The 15,435-nt window shown below is 36.9% G+C and overlaps 1 protein-coding gene across 1 annotated transcript in view; it reads left to right on the top strand.

The window, feature by feature from the left end:
• The first annotated feature begins 11,661 nt into the window (after positions 1–11,661).
• tmem128 (transmembrane protein 128) overlaps positions 11,662–15,435 on the top strand; it is a 76,289-nt gene continuing 72,515 nt past the window's right edge. Inside the window, exons 1-2 of the mRNA XM_039751485.1 lie at positions 11,662–11,850; positions 14,106–14,244. Of these exons, the coding sequence (XP_039607419.1) occupies positions 11,751–11,850; positions 14,106–14,244 (239 nt within the window). The 5' untranslated portion in view covers positions 11,662–11,750. The remainder of the gene's footprint in view (positions 11,851–14,105; positions 14,245–15,435) is intronic.

A 15,435-nucleotide genomic window follows, 5' to 3' on the forward strand; every position in this document is an offset into this window, starting at 1 on the left:
GTAGACTACATTACAGTGCTAAACCTCCTTCTGATGTACAAAGTAAAATAAGGAAAGCAGAACATACCATATAATCCTTTTGCCAAAAATACAATAGAACAATGCTGCACTAGAACTTTTTCTCTAAGAAAAGAGCAGAGTAACCCAAAAAACTAGTACGCAGACATCAAATGTCACAACATTACCCTATATCAGTAGAATTTAGAATAATTTAGAATGTAATAATAAAAGCTTAAATCAATTCTAGGTGAATAAATATATTTGATAACCACATAGGATTTAAAATATTTTTCAAAATGAACAAATGCATGGAGAGGAAGTAACCAATGCATACCTTTAGCAACAGCAGAACTCTCTGTAAAGTTGTGAACATAAAAAATAAGAGTGTTTCTATAAGGAACATAATAGGTATTATCTGAAATAAACAAAATATTAAATGTGTACACTGTCAAACTTGCCTTGCTACTTCAAGAAGCACAAATACCATATTATATAAAATAATAACAGCTATTACTGAAAATTTTGATTAACTACAGTTCATTTAGAATATCATTGCCATTGTTAATGAGTCTCCACTGTCGCATGCGGCTGGGGGTGAAGCCCAGCCGGGACGCCCGAGGAGACCGGAGAAGGGCTGGTGCCTCCTCCCGACCACGAGGGGGTGACCGCCCTGGTTTTGTTGGTGGCCTCGGGTAGGGGGCTTGGAAGCCCAATCCTGTAGGGGCCCGTGGCCACCGCCAGGCGGCGCCCCGGTGCCTGAAGAACCCTGGAGTCCAGCACTTTCGCCACACGGGGGCGTGTCCATGAAGGAGTGCCAAGAAGCAGCTGGAGCCCATCTGGGTTGGTATAAAAGGGGCTGCCTCCCTGCATTCGAGAGCAGAAGTCGGGTGGAAGAGGACGGAGCTGGAGAGAGGACTGGAGGCGGCCAGAAGAAAGGCACAAAGGACTGTGAGCCCTGGGCTTTGGGGGATCGGTGCTGGAGGCACTGGGACGTGCACTGAACTCATTTGTAAATATTGTACAGAATAAACGTGTGTTGGGTGTGTGGAACGGGACCCGGACACAGACAGGCGGACATCGTTTAGTACTCAACACACATGTTTATTTACACAAAATATTTACAGTTTGTTAGTGCACAACCCAATGCCTCCAGCACCATCCCCCAAAGTCCAGGCCTTACAGTCACCAAATGCCTTTCTGGCCGCCTCCAGTCCTCTCTCCAGCTCCGTCCTTCTTCTACCCGACTTCCGCTCTTGAATGCAGGGAGGCGGCCTCTTTTATACCAACCCGGATGGGCTTCAGCTGCTTCCCGGCACTCCTCCTTAGACATGCCCCCGTGTGGTGGAAGTGCCGGCTGCGCACCCGGAAGCCCTCCGGGTGTCCCCATTCTTCTTCCCCCCAGGGTTCTTCAGGCATCGGGGTGCCGCCTGGCAGTGGCCACGGGCCCCTACAGGGTTGGGCTTCCAAGCCCTCTACCCGAGGCCACCAACAAAACCAGGGCGGTCGCCCCCTCATGGTCGGGAGCAGGCACCAGCCCTCCTCCGGTCCCCTCAGGCGTCCCGGCTGGGCTCCACCCCCAGCCGCCTGTGACAGGTGAAACAACGATGTCCGTCTGTCTGTGTCTAGGGCCTGTTCCACACCACCTATTTCAATCCATTAAGTATACATCAGTGTTCATTAGTCTCATGGAAATGGGCCAGTGGGTGCCTACTGGTCCTACCAGATGGATGAAGAGGTTTATCAACATTTAATGGTGCTGCCTAATAGCTTCAGAGCCCAGATACTGTCTCTGTGGAAAGTGCCCACTCGTCTTGTGTCTCTGCTTTTTTGGTAATTTGCACATCCAAAAAAATGAACAGATTACTCTATGCTAATCCTGTTTGCAAGGATAACTGCCAGCTTCCATATGTTTATATTGTAATAAGTGAATCTTAAAAATAAATGAATTGATTTTAACAAACAATGCATTCTCATATTGTTACTGACAAAATGTAAAACACTAATACAAAAAGGTTTTACTTTTAACACAGTAATGTACTGTATACTTAATTATCAAGATTAGAAATGAAAAAGAGTAAGTTACAACTTACAAAAAATTCTACATTTATGTTGTATATGCAAACAATAGTTCTGTAGTGTGCTTGGTTTTGTGTCTGGAATACTGGGATATCCAAAATGGGTACTGTCACAGCTAAAAGGCATCCACTGAGGATTTTATATCATGAAAATGGTAGATAAACAAAATAGCATATGGTGTTTAAAACTCTAAACTGTGAATCATTAGCCTTAAATTGGAAGCTAATTTTGAGGGCCTTATAGATGAAGCCTACCGAGTTTTGCTTTGCATAAATTTAAAAAATATATAATATATAATAAATCAGCACCTGCCTGCATTAAACTAACTCCTGCAAAGCAAGCAGAATACCACAGAAATAAAAAAAAATCTAACTACATACATATTAATAGAAAAAATAGAGTAAAGCTCAAAAATTTAAAAATCTCAAACAAGAAGGAAAACTAAAATGTAAAAGGCACAGGCAAAGATGATAGCAGTAATGTAATAGTAATAGTAGTAATTGTAGTCATATCATCACATGAACGGAGCATAGTTCTTACTTGCATGCTCATTAGAAAAAGTGTTTAAACAATCTGAAACAAAGGCAGGACCTGGAAATTCGGAACACCCACTGATTTTATCATTATCACAAAATTACTTATGCAGTAAGAAGAACAGCCATCACAACATTTTTGGACCACAACAGATAAGGGAAAGAATGCAAGCAAACAAACAACTAAATGCAAAAATCAGAGCACAAATGCTATGAGCTGGATGTGACCAGGTTGACATCCATTTCACTCACCCATTCTTACTCATGCCAATTTACAGTCACCCATCACTCACACCCATTGTAGGAAAAACCACAATAACTTAATGACATTCATCCAGCTATGGACTGAACATGGAAACACCACACAAACTATGAATAAGCTGAAAATCAATGCAGTTCTTCTGAAGCTGTGAGGCAGCAGTGCTAACCAGTTTTCTAGCATATCACTCTTTAGTAAAGTGATTTACTAATATTTATCATCAATATCAAAAAGTCCATCAACAAAAAAATACTCACAAGTGGAAAATGAAATAATGTATTTCATACATTGCATGCATTGTGATATCAGATACAGAGATGCTGACACAATTTCATAAACAATCTAAAGACATTTCTATAATGTATAAGACACAAGCTGAGTATTCTGGCTGGACGTCATTTCTGTGATCAAAGGAAAATTGAGGAGAGTGTTGTAGACAATGACAATAGTAATCATGTATTGTGAGCTGGCAGTCTTCAAAAGATCCCAGTTGCCTTACCGGTTTATACAAGTCAAATACCAGACAAGCAGTTATAAAAAACTGACTTCTTAAACTTGATACATAGATATTTAAATCCAAGTCAAAGAAATGTTACTAAACTGTAGATTACATTTTCAACATGACAGTGGCATTCAGTGCCACTTTTATCTTAGCTTTGTATGTCAGTCAGTAACAATAGTGAATAATGTGTCAAAAAAGAAAATAGGAAGGACATGTAGTTTATGTGATCAGATTTGCTAATACCTGTAACTCTCAAAAGAATCATGTTAAAAGCAGAAATAATCTTTCTGCTCCTAGCAATGACTTATTTCTGAGGTAATTTTTGCAGCATGAAGGTATTTTTCTTCGCCAGCCTTTTATTTTTCTTTTTGTGTTAACTTGTACATGAATGGGTTAGTGCTGAGCAAACCATCATATTGTTCTGTACACTGGGTTTCATTATGGGATAGCTATATACACCAAAATCCCTTTAGTATAGAAAATTAGATATAATCAAGATGACATAAATTTTTAATTAAGCAACGCTTTGATCCTAATTAGATATTATACACCAATCAGCTAGAATATTAAAACCACTATCATGTGAAGGGAAAACCATTTGCTATTTCGTTACAATAGCACCTGTTAAGGGTGAGATATATTAGACAGCAACTGGCCAGTTATTTCTTGAAGGTGATGTGCTGGAAGCAGGAAAAATTGGCAAGTGTGAGGATGTGATTGACTTTGACAAGGGCCAAATTGTGATAGCTAGATGTCTGGGTCAGTCACTGCTGCAAATTACCTTTTTATGTTGGCAGAAGCATGTCATCGCCATATATAATCTTCATTTGGATCTTGATCTTTGTTTGTCTGCGAATGAATTAGAAGAAGAAGCACTAGATGGCAGTAGAGAGACAGCTAAAACATAGGCATTGCATTAAGAATCTCCTCCAGGCTTATACTACTGAAGACTGTAGTACTCCAGTCACACTTCAAAACACAGACATTCAAACTAAACAAATTGTTGTGCTTTAAATTAACTAAAGAGATCTTCATTTAGATCTTGAATTTTGTTTGTCCGCGAATTCCACGCATGCGTAGACCACCTTCCAGTTTAGTACGTTGTTGTTACTCACGGATGTCAACAATGTGCCGGAATAACGAAAGGGGTGGTGGACAGTGTTACGCTGGTTAGCTCCTGAGGCCTGGTTAGAGAATGAGATTGCCGAAGATAAAAGGTACGTGCCTAAGTAACATATGAATGAGAGAAAGACAGTGGGTAAAATGAATGACAACGTAACAGCACGTTCCGGAAATTATTATTATTACGTTGTACCCGGTGAGTGCTGCACGTCTCACAGTTGTACCGGGGCTTGCTCACATATCAGTGAAGTGATCCCTATTTATGCTTTAAAGAGCCTGGATACCTATGTGTCCCCCTTTTATAACCATTGCTCCGTGTATATTGCCTTACTCTTTGGATTGCCACAAAGCAACCTGCGAGATTGGACAAAGGTTGAGAAGAGATCGTGAGAGGAAACGACAGCGTTGTGAAAACGAGACGGACTGTGAACGGACAGAAGCAGAAATGCTTCTGCACCTCCACATACTTACTATTCAGACAGTGATTCCGAGTAGGCTGTTCCTATCGAATCAATGTCCAAAGGTTTTCTTTTGTAATTTCGTTTCCCCGTTTAAAAAAGTCATAATGCTGTGCAACGAAGGGCCCAGTTCACGACTGGCAGCCGCATTTAAACAGGGAGCCCTTCACAGACAACTTTAACACGCGCAACATAGTTGGGCGCACATGGCTAGTGTTTTATATATGCACACCCACACCATATGAAAACTGGACGTAGCGCCTTGCTGGTCAGATAAAGGCTTCCAGCACAGTGGGCATGACAGAGTGAAATTTGGCAGAGATATTCTCAGCCTGTCAACCAGTTCCTTGATAAGCGACAACAGCTAGCTGATATAAACTGACATTTAACCAAAAAAGTTATTCAGTGCAAATATGCAGCTTTGGTCCTCTTAAAAGAGAATTAAAATACACTCTGTAAATCATATGAGCCTCAAACACCAGACACAACTCAGCTGAACACAGTTTCAAGGTTTTAAAAAAGGTATTTTGTACCAATAAGCAACCTGGCCGGGATGCGTGTCCATCCACATCTTTCCATTATGGAATCCTGTCCAGGCAAAGAATTGCAATCCATCTCTGTTGGGATGCCAGTCCCTCCATTAGGGCATTCACAAGGTGTAATATGTTTGTCATGTTAATGCATGTTACAGTACTGGCTTGGTAATGTGTATTAGTATGTGTGCTAGTCATTGTTTAGCTGGTTTGGCTGCATTTCGCTACTTGATCAAGGGTGCCAACATTTCTCCAAAATGTTGCACTTATGTGGGTCAGAGTAGCCATAAATATATGTATGTTTTCCCTGTCATGTTTTTTTTTTTTTTTTTTTATAAATACCGGTGTTTACATGGAAAGTTGTGAATGCATGTATCAAGCCTTTTTTGTGCATATGCAGGCTTTATAAGTCAGGGTCCTTGTTATCACCCTTTTCAGCAATCCAGTACAAAAGGCAAAACATTCACTGATTTAGAGTTTACTTCCACAAAATTGTCTAACATTACTAAAAGCTTATCGCAAAATTAGGATTTCAGAAGCTGGGATGAAATGTTACTGTGCAACATGCTAGTGGAGCGTAAGCAAATGAATGTGGAACAAAGCAGAACAATGGCCTTCGAGAGTTCGGCTAAAGTTTAAACAGAGGAGGACAAGGTTAACTACTGACAAATGAAAATAAAATTTAGCCTAGACTTAGACTGATGGAAAAGGCTTTGACAAGGTGTTTAAGCAGAAGGAAAGTATCAATCATATTCAGATCTGAAATAAATTTACAAAATGACAGTGCTGAATGGTAACAGAACAAGATGCAGAGGACAGAAAGATATGGAAAAAGATGATCCGCTGTGGCAACCCTAAAGGGAGCAGCTGAAAGAAGAAGAAGAAGACAGTGCTGAATGAGGTACACACGGGTAGAGAGGGATCAGGGATTTATGAAGGAGAGGGTTTATATATGCCTTTACATTTATTCCCACTATAATCATGCAATCTTTCATTTGAGGGATTTAATTAGTGATACAGGAGAAGAATGGAAGGCTTATACTGTATAAGATTGGACTATGATTCTACATTTAACTGACTGTAATTTTCTTCACATATGTCAGTCTGAGCAGTGCAAAATGCTCCAAAGTCACTGGAGAATGTGTCTAGAATTTGAATATGCAGTATAAAAAGCACTGGAATGACCAGACATTTTTTTCTTCAGGTAGTAAGAGCAGGTGACACCAGTTTTGGAACATCAACCCCTAGTATCTTAGTCTCCTGCAGAAGCTCTATAACAAACGTATTATGCAACAGACACTCATGATTCTCTTAATGTTCAGTCCAAGGTTCCACACCTTCCATGAGGCAGCTGGCAAGATAGTCATTAATAAACAGACTAAAAGAAAAAGAGCAAAAGTATGAAAAAGGATAAAGAGAGGACAGGTGTTAGGTCAGAGTTGCAGCACCAATCCTCAGGTCTCCCAGTGTTATACAAGTTTTTTTGCAGTTTTGGGTTTTCTCATTTTTATCGGATCATAACACTCACCACCTTCAGTCTAGGTCCCTAACCTGGCTAACAACAAGCAACCATCCATCCAAAACCTGAATCGCTCCCTACCTTACATGAAAATAATCTAATAGTACAAACAAAGCAGGTTAGAAAACTGCACACTAACACATCTCCCCCAGCACACCCCACTTCAACAAGAGTGATCCTACAAAGGAATAAGTCAAATGGCTTCATTGTCATATCATCCAAAATGTTGCAGTATACACTGGCATAAAATAAAGGTGCAACATATACAAAGATAGTACATAAATTAAAAAAAATAAACAGGACCAGTGCAAGTCAAGTTAAGCAAAAAAAATATATACTAAACTATACTAAATAAATAATAGGTAAATTAATATAACGTAACAAATTCAAATTGTTAATATATATAAAAGGAAGCAACAAAAAGCTACTATGGGAGTGATGCATATGAAATTGTTTATCTTGATTTCCAAGAAGCATTTGATGCCTTTGCTATTTTTAATCTATATATATACTGTAAAAGCCAAATACCACTGACTGACTCATCACGAAATCTCCCGAACCATGAGGACTTGAAATTTGGAATGTAGGTTACCCTTGGCCCATAGGTGGTCACTAAGAAACGGTTTAGGTTTTTAGACTCATTCACTCTATTTCTTTCTAAAATAAATTTCTTTAAAGTAAATTAAAACACTTTAATTTTCCTAAAGAGTACAAGTTTTGTTTTGATATTTTCGAGTTTCCACAAAGCGTTTATAATTTACCATTTATTTATCTTTTTAAAATAATTTAGTTAGGTTATTCCAAGGTATATTAAAGTAGTTTTTTTTTTTGAGGATTTTGATTTTCATACTTTTTTTATTTACTCTTTTTCATACTTTCTTCACGAATTCTTCTATTAAGTTTATACCTCTTTAAATAAACCCGTAAAACTATGACCGAGGAAGAAAGGATTTATATTGACGAAGTAATCATCCTTCACCGCGTGGTGCAGATGAGCGGCGTGTGCCGGTCCTCCTCGCTGGCCTACCTTGTGCATGGCACCGCCTCTCCGGCCGCTCAGATGCGGGTTGACATTGTTAGATTGCTTAGGATTTGTAATTCTTTTATGATCTTAAAAACCCCTCGAAAATATATTTTTAATATAATTAATGTTATAATGTTCACCTTCATTTATTTTAATTAATAAATAAATTTAGCACTTAAAACCTACATAGTCTGGTTACTAAATAATACCAGGGGTGGTGATGGGATCCCTTGGGCTATAGTCCAAAACAAGTTTTGATCATCACTATTTAAGCCTTCTATACTTAAAACAGCTTATATTTGAGTAAACCATTTCAAGAAATAATTAGTAACCTATTTTGTTTTTTATGTGCTAAATCTTGCCTTATGACCTTTACAGGACGTATACTGTCTCCCTGTATATTTTAAGTACATTTTTCCTGTTGCTATCCCGTAGCGAAGCACGAGTATTCAGCTAGTGTATATATATATATATATATATATATATATATATATATATATATATATATATATATATATATATATATATATAATCTGAATAGGCATATTAAAAAAAGCTGGATAAGATTGGAAATGATACTAAACTAGGTGTGCTGTCAGGCTTGTATTTAAATGTAAGGCATTACATATAATAAGTAAAAACATTAGTTTTGAATATACCATGGGATGTCTGAAAATTGAAAGCACATCTTATATAAGGACTTAAGAGTTGTACTGTAGTGGACTTGTCACTATCAAACTCTAGACAGTGTTCAAAAGCCATTAAGAATGCTAAGAGAATGTTAGGTTATATAGCACGATATGTACAGTACAAGATCATGTAGGTTACGCTTAAGCTTTATAAAGCACCCGGGAGGCCTCACCTGGAGTACTGTGAGCAGTATTAATCTCTGGGCTACAAAAGACATACAAACACTAGAAAAAGTCCAGAGAAGAGCAACTAAACGGATTTAAAGACTGCAGGGTATGAATTATGAAAAAAAATTAAAAGGGTTTAAACTTTTCAGTTTTAGCAAACATATTAAAAGGTGATATGATTAAAGTTTTCAAAATTATGAAAGGAATTAGTACAGTTGATCAAGGCTTTTATTTTAAAATTATTTCAACAAGGACACAGGGACACAGTTGGAAACTTGTTACAGGTAGATTTTGCACAATTTGAAAGGTTTTCTTCACAGAGAACTACAGACATATGGAATAAGTTACCAAGTGATGTGGTAGACAGTTGGACTCTAGGGACATTCAGAATTGTACTTGATGTTATTTTGAAGAAATTAGATGGATAGGATTGGCAAGCTTGGTTGGACTGAATGGCCTGTTCTCATCACAATTTTTCTAATGTTCTAATGTTATTCGGTAAAATCAGAAATTTGAGGGCTGAATATTTTCTCAAGGCACTGTATATACTGCATAATGCTTCCATACTTATATTTCAATAATACAACATAAGGATTTATATTTATTTAGCTCTTCTTTTTTCACTATATTTCAATTATAAAATAGTATGTGTGGATCAAATTAGTGTACTAATCCAAAATCAGTTCTGAAAATGTTGAATCAAAATTTCAAAGTTAATACAAGTTAAACTTTCTCAGATGCTTCCTGAAAATACTGTATGCATCCTTTTTTGATAGATTTAATTATCTAGAGTTTAACGCAAATGTTTAATGCTTGCTTTTTACCATTTTGTTTTTAAGAGCAGCTAAAGGTGTAGCTAGTTACATTAATCTCAAAGTAGTTATTTTTATTTCTAGATAATTTAGCACATGTGTACATCTATGTGCAATTAAAGTACACTTTATCCATTGTGACAATTTCAAATTTCAATGACAGAATTTGTAGCAGGGTGATACTGTATATTCATATAGTGATCTAAGCAACCACAGCACACATTTTATATGTCACAAAAAAACTTCTACAGGAAAGGGTGGTGTACAAAGTAATAATTAATTGCACAGGATTCAAAGAGAAGGTAAAATTCTAGGGATTGACTGTTCTCTTGGACAATTTTAGACAATTTGTACTTAACATAGGCCAAATGGCCCTTCTGCTTCTCTCCCATACACAAGGGCTCAGTGGTGCAAATATTTGTATTAAATAAGATTATAACTGGATGCTGTGTCCATCACCAGTGATATCACCGGCTTCAGACCATTGACTTCATAGGCAACAAAGAAAAAATTTGGTGCCAACTGCCACAGCAGGACCGCAACAATGAAAAAGTCAACAAACCAATGAGACATTAAACTACATACAGCTAAAATCACAGTGTTATTAAGAGAATACTACTCTAAATTATCGAACCTTTAGCTTTGATTTAAATGCTAACACCAATGTTGCATCTCTCAATTATCATTTCAAAATGTAAAAATCTTGTAGCAAAGGGCTTGACATCCTATAGCAGAACCATATCTTATGATCATTGAGTACACTCTAAAAAATAGACCTAAAATACATTTTGTAAAGTAATGGTGGGGTAGAGAGAAAATCCATTAAAAGCTTTTGAAGTCACTATTTCCCTAGTATTTTTTCTAAGTAAGCTAAAGAATATCTTTACAGCAAAGGGCACAGAGGAGAAACTACTAACTGTGGATGGCAGCTTACATGAACATTTTGAAAAACTGGATTGAAGATTGTAGTGAGATCATGCAGCATATATGAAAATATTTTTGTTCAAAAGACACCATTTATTTGGGCAATCAATTGTATTTTTCTTAATTTTAAATTGACCTGATCAGCTGATTACTAGTAATAAATTCTTAAGACTTACATACACTCAGTCTTCTAGTTATCTGTTGCCTCGGTCTTCTTTAGCGGAAATGTCACCTTATTTGTGTCTCAAGGTGCCATGCAAAATTTAGAAAAAGAATATAACTATGGTTATCATTTAATGTTCTTTAATCACTTGTTTGTATTTTTGTGACATTTATGTTTCTGTATTTATTAGCACTCTTCGGCAAATCAACCCATCAATTTTCCGAACATAATTCGGTTTAGGTTTGCAAGGGGCCATAGTCTTACCCAAACAGCCATGGAGCAAGACAAGCAATAACTGTGGACAGGGTGCCAGTTCATTTGCAAATTACAACTACTACGCGCTGAATAGTATTCACCACCCACCGTTACGAGATTTAATTTTAATTTAATGGCCATAAAATTGCACACTTCAGTATTTTTTATTCATTGTTTTTAACATTTTTTAAGTTTTCATGCGCATTTGTGTCAGGGTGGGAAATCCTTTAGTATGTCTCAAAATCAGTGTAAAGTTCTGTTCCATCATCTCCTTTAGGCATACTGACATCGGATTGCCTATTTTTAAATATATTCCCATTAGATTCGTAGATATTTTAAGGGAAGGTCTCCTGAAAATAGGTTTATTACATACGATGATAACCGGTGTGAGACCGAGATAAAGCCTGAGAGTTTTCATTCTATCTTCACCAATCCGGTAAGATCGTCAACAACACTACCATTTCTAACACCACTTTATGTAATTACCAATATCCCATAACATATTCAAAAATGATTCAATCAAACAATCAGATTAATGGCGCTACTTTTCGCTACAACTAACCCCTTTTCACTTTACGATGTGACCTCGAGCCTCATCCGGAAGTAAATAGACGAGGTGCTTGCTGCCCTCGCTATTCAACTAATTTTGTTCCGCCCCTAAGGTATGATTGACAGTACTACGAGGAGACGGGTCTTGAACAGAGAGCGGCAAGATGGCAGAGGACAGCGAATTAGCCGCTTTGCGAAATAGGTTTAGGCAAAAAGCAGAATTATTAATTCAAGGAAGTCCAGGACAAAGCGGCACAAACTATAGTAAGTCAAGTAATCTTCACCAGAAGGTGATCATTTTGTATTGTGCATTTTGTAATATTTTATTTATTTGAGGTTTCATTCATGTGTCTTTTGCTTAAAAGTGAAAGAGTGGGTGCGTCACTGAGGCAAACTTTACAAGATGTACTTTTTAAACAACCAGTAACAACATCTATTCTACTTTTCTGTTTCATTCATTTTCATCTCTTTATTTTATCTTGACATTTGTTTTTGTTCGCCAAAAACACCACTTTTCGCCACTTACCAGATTAACTTATTTGCTTCTAACTGAAACTCATTTTAAATGTCAGTGTTTTGATTTTGGTTTGCATTTGTTCATGTAATGCTACTTTGAGAATAAACGCTTCGCATTAAATACATTTGTTGTGCCGTTTCTCTTTCCTTTTTGAGTTTAACATTCCACCTCTGTTTTTATATAGACTTGCAAGTCCGAAGTTTTTTTGAATTATGCTTTATTCAGGTGAAATCAGCACAATAGCATTTCGCACGCAATAAATTGTCATCCCGATTATAACTAGCATGTTTATCAGCGGTTTACTTCTATTGTATCAACAGCATATAGTGAATGCATATACAGTATATGAAAATATTATGGTTGGCAACCTCAATGAAGTAATTGTATGGCGGAATATGACGATTAAGTCCTTGCATAAATAAGTGTTTTACTTTGCTTTACATCTTTAAGCATCTCTATAGGTCGATTAGCTCCCTTCCTTGTTACTTTTTTATTTGAAATTCTAATTAGAGAATATTGAGATGGGTGTGTGGAGTTACTGAAAAGGACAGGATGACAAAATCAGAGGTACAACAAAAGTGGGAGAGATCTAAGAGAGTACAGGAAAGCAGGTTAACGTGCTATGAATATGTGATGAGGAGAGACGATGAGTATGTGGGCAGGACAGTGATGCCTGGAATGACAGTACATGGAAAGAGAAAGCGAGGCAGGCCAAAGCGGATGTGAATGGATAAAGTAAAAAGGAATGAGCTGTTTGGAAAAGGATGATCAAGCGCATCGACCCCACATAGAAGTGGGAAAAGATAAAGAAGTTGTTTAAAATTTGTCATTGAAACTGGGAGGGGGTAAATATAAATTTTTACTTTTGGTAAAACCCTCCATGTTAATCACTGACAGATTCATATCTGGCATTCAGCTGGTAATAGTATATCTGGGGACCAAGTATTTTTTCCCCTCCTGGACCAACGTGAAAAATATAGTAGCCTCAGCTTGTATCCTTAATTGTAATTTCTTGATGAGCATTTAATTTCTTTTTAAACTGTCCTTATAATGAAATGGGTTTTGTGTTTGTCTGTGCTTAGGCATGCGGAAAGTATTGCAAGGTAACAGCCGTTTAATTGCTGGGCACACTCAACCACACCATTCACACTGGATGGAATAACCGTTAACAAACACTTTACATGCACTTCTTTGGGATGTGATGAGTCAAACAAAATCGGACATGGAGAGAATGTGCAACACCTAGGGTGTGAAGCTGTATCTGGTACCACTTTACAGAGTACAGTACAAGCATTACTTCTGAGCAGTACTATAGTGATGTATGTCAAACATTCAAAATTGCTTGAAGCTTTTTAATCTAATGGCCAGTATGAGGTTTTAATTCATTTTGCTTGCTTTTAATACAGGCTTGTAGGATCCTGTTAATTTGACTTCTGAGAAAAAGAAAGAGGGAACAAGACTCGGCATGCAGAGTAACTGTGTCATGATTGATTTAGCCACTTTCTGGCTGTAGCTCCCTAATTTGCAAGGAGGAGAATAATAGTTGCTAATTCAGTACTAAATATTGAGTATGGTTAAGATATTTTATAGAAAATACCTCAACCCCCATCAATCATTTCAATTTTATATTCTGAATGTGCTTTTTCAGTATTGGATGACAGGAGGATTGAGCCTATTAAACAGAGATTTTCTTTAATTGGTGTTCTAAATGAGGTCCAGCTTTGACTTTATTTATAGTTGAGAAGCAATGGTTTAAGTAATATGTTTATTTTTTTGTTTTTATTTGTAAATTGCAGCTAATGAATGAACCTTACTGTTAAATGTGTTACATTATTCAGACTAGTCTAATTTTAAATTATTTATGGTTGAATTTTTATTGTTGCTGTTATTAGTTAGTATGCCTCAAATAACCCCTTAAATTACTGTAAATTTAAAGGAAATTATGACTACATTTTTGGACAATTTCTTTATGGTATGTATTAATGAAGTATTTATTTTGTAGATTCAGAAGATAAAGAGAAGAAAGAAAAACCATTGCCCAGAATCAATTTTCACTCTGTATTTTGGATATTGGCTTCAATTGCTGTAACCTACTACATTGATTTCTTTTTTATAATCAAAGAAGATTTGGACATTAAAAGGTAAAAGCACTTTTTTTTTGCAAATTGTACACATTTCCGTTCCATTATTTAACATGTATTGTCTTTTTTTATAGCATTAAATCATATTTATTTTACTTCTTTGTTGCCCAGTCTGATTTGACTTCTGTAAAATACTTGCATGATGTCCTAGGCTCTCACTACAGCAGCTTTACATAATACTGCCAGTTGAGCATTATGTTTTATGGTGCATTGATAGTGCCCTGAAGTCAGGTTTATAAAACTTTCATGTGCACAAAAAGAGGCTTGAAATGTATGTGCTCGGCTTTCCACTCAAATGTTGGTACTTAACAGGAGAATGTGCATACGTTTATGACACCTCTGACCCATCCATATGCAACACTTTGGAGAAACGGGGAAATGACGACACCCTTGATAAAGTAGGGAAATGTAGCCAAACCAGTTAATTGATGACTTGTGTATAATAATTCATATCAGAGTTGCTTTTAAAATGTATGTTATCTTGATAAAAGTATTACACCTCCGAAGTAATAATTATAATGTGTTGACTGTATTCTAGTTGCCTTTTAAGGGGGTCAATGCTGCATTTTTGCACTGAAATACTTTTTGGTTTTTGATCAGTTTATATAGGCTACCTGCTGTCACTTCTCGGGAAACTGGCTGACAGGTCAGGAATATCTCCGTCAAGCTTCACTCTATCGTCCTTGCTATACTACAAATCATTAAACAATCATTGAGGCAATGCATACAGTTCTCATGTGGTGTGGCTGTACTTGTACAGTAACCCTTGTTTATCGCGGTTAATCTTTTCCAGACTCAACCGTGATAAATGAATTTCCATGAAGTAGGATTCTTTATTTATAAATCAAATATTTTCGCAGTTAGAGCATAGAAAACCTGTTTACGACCTTCTAAATACGTTTTTTTAACATTATTAGCGCCCTCTAGACATAAAGGTGAAAATCCGCGAAGTAAAAACCATACGTTTATATTGTTATTTTTATATTGACACGCTTGGGTCACAGATTTACACAGAAACACAGGAGGTTGTAGAGACAGGGACTTTAAAACACTGCAAACAAACATTTGTCTCTTTTTCAAAAGTTTAAACTGTGCTCCATGACAAGACAAGAGATTACTATTCCGTCTCACAATTAAAAGAATACAAACATATCTTCCTCTTTAAAGGAGTGCGCGTCAGGAGCAGAGAAT

The sequence above is a fragment of the Polypterus senegalus genome, chromosome 4 (assembly GCF_016835505.1).
Source record: "Polypterus senegalus isolate Bchr_013 chromosome 4, ASM1683550v1, whole genome shotgun sequence".
Lineage (NCBI taxonomy): Eukaryota > Metazoa > Chordata > Cladistia > Polypteriformes > Polypteridae > Polypterus > Polypterus senegalus.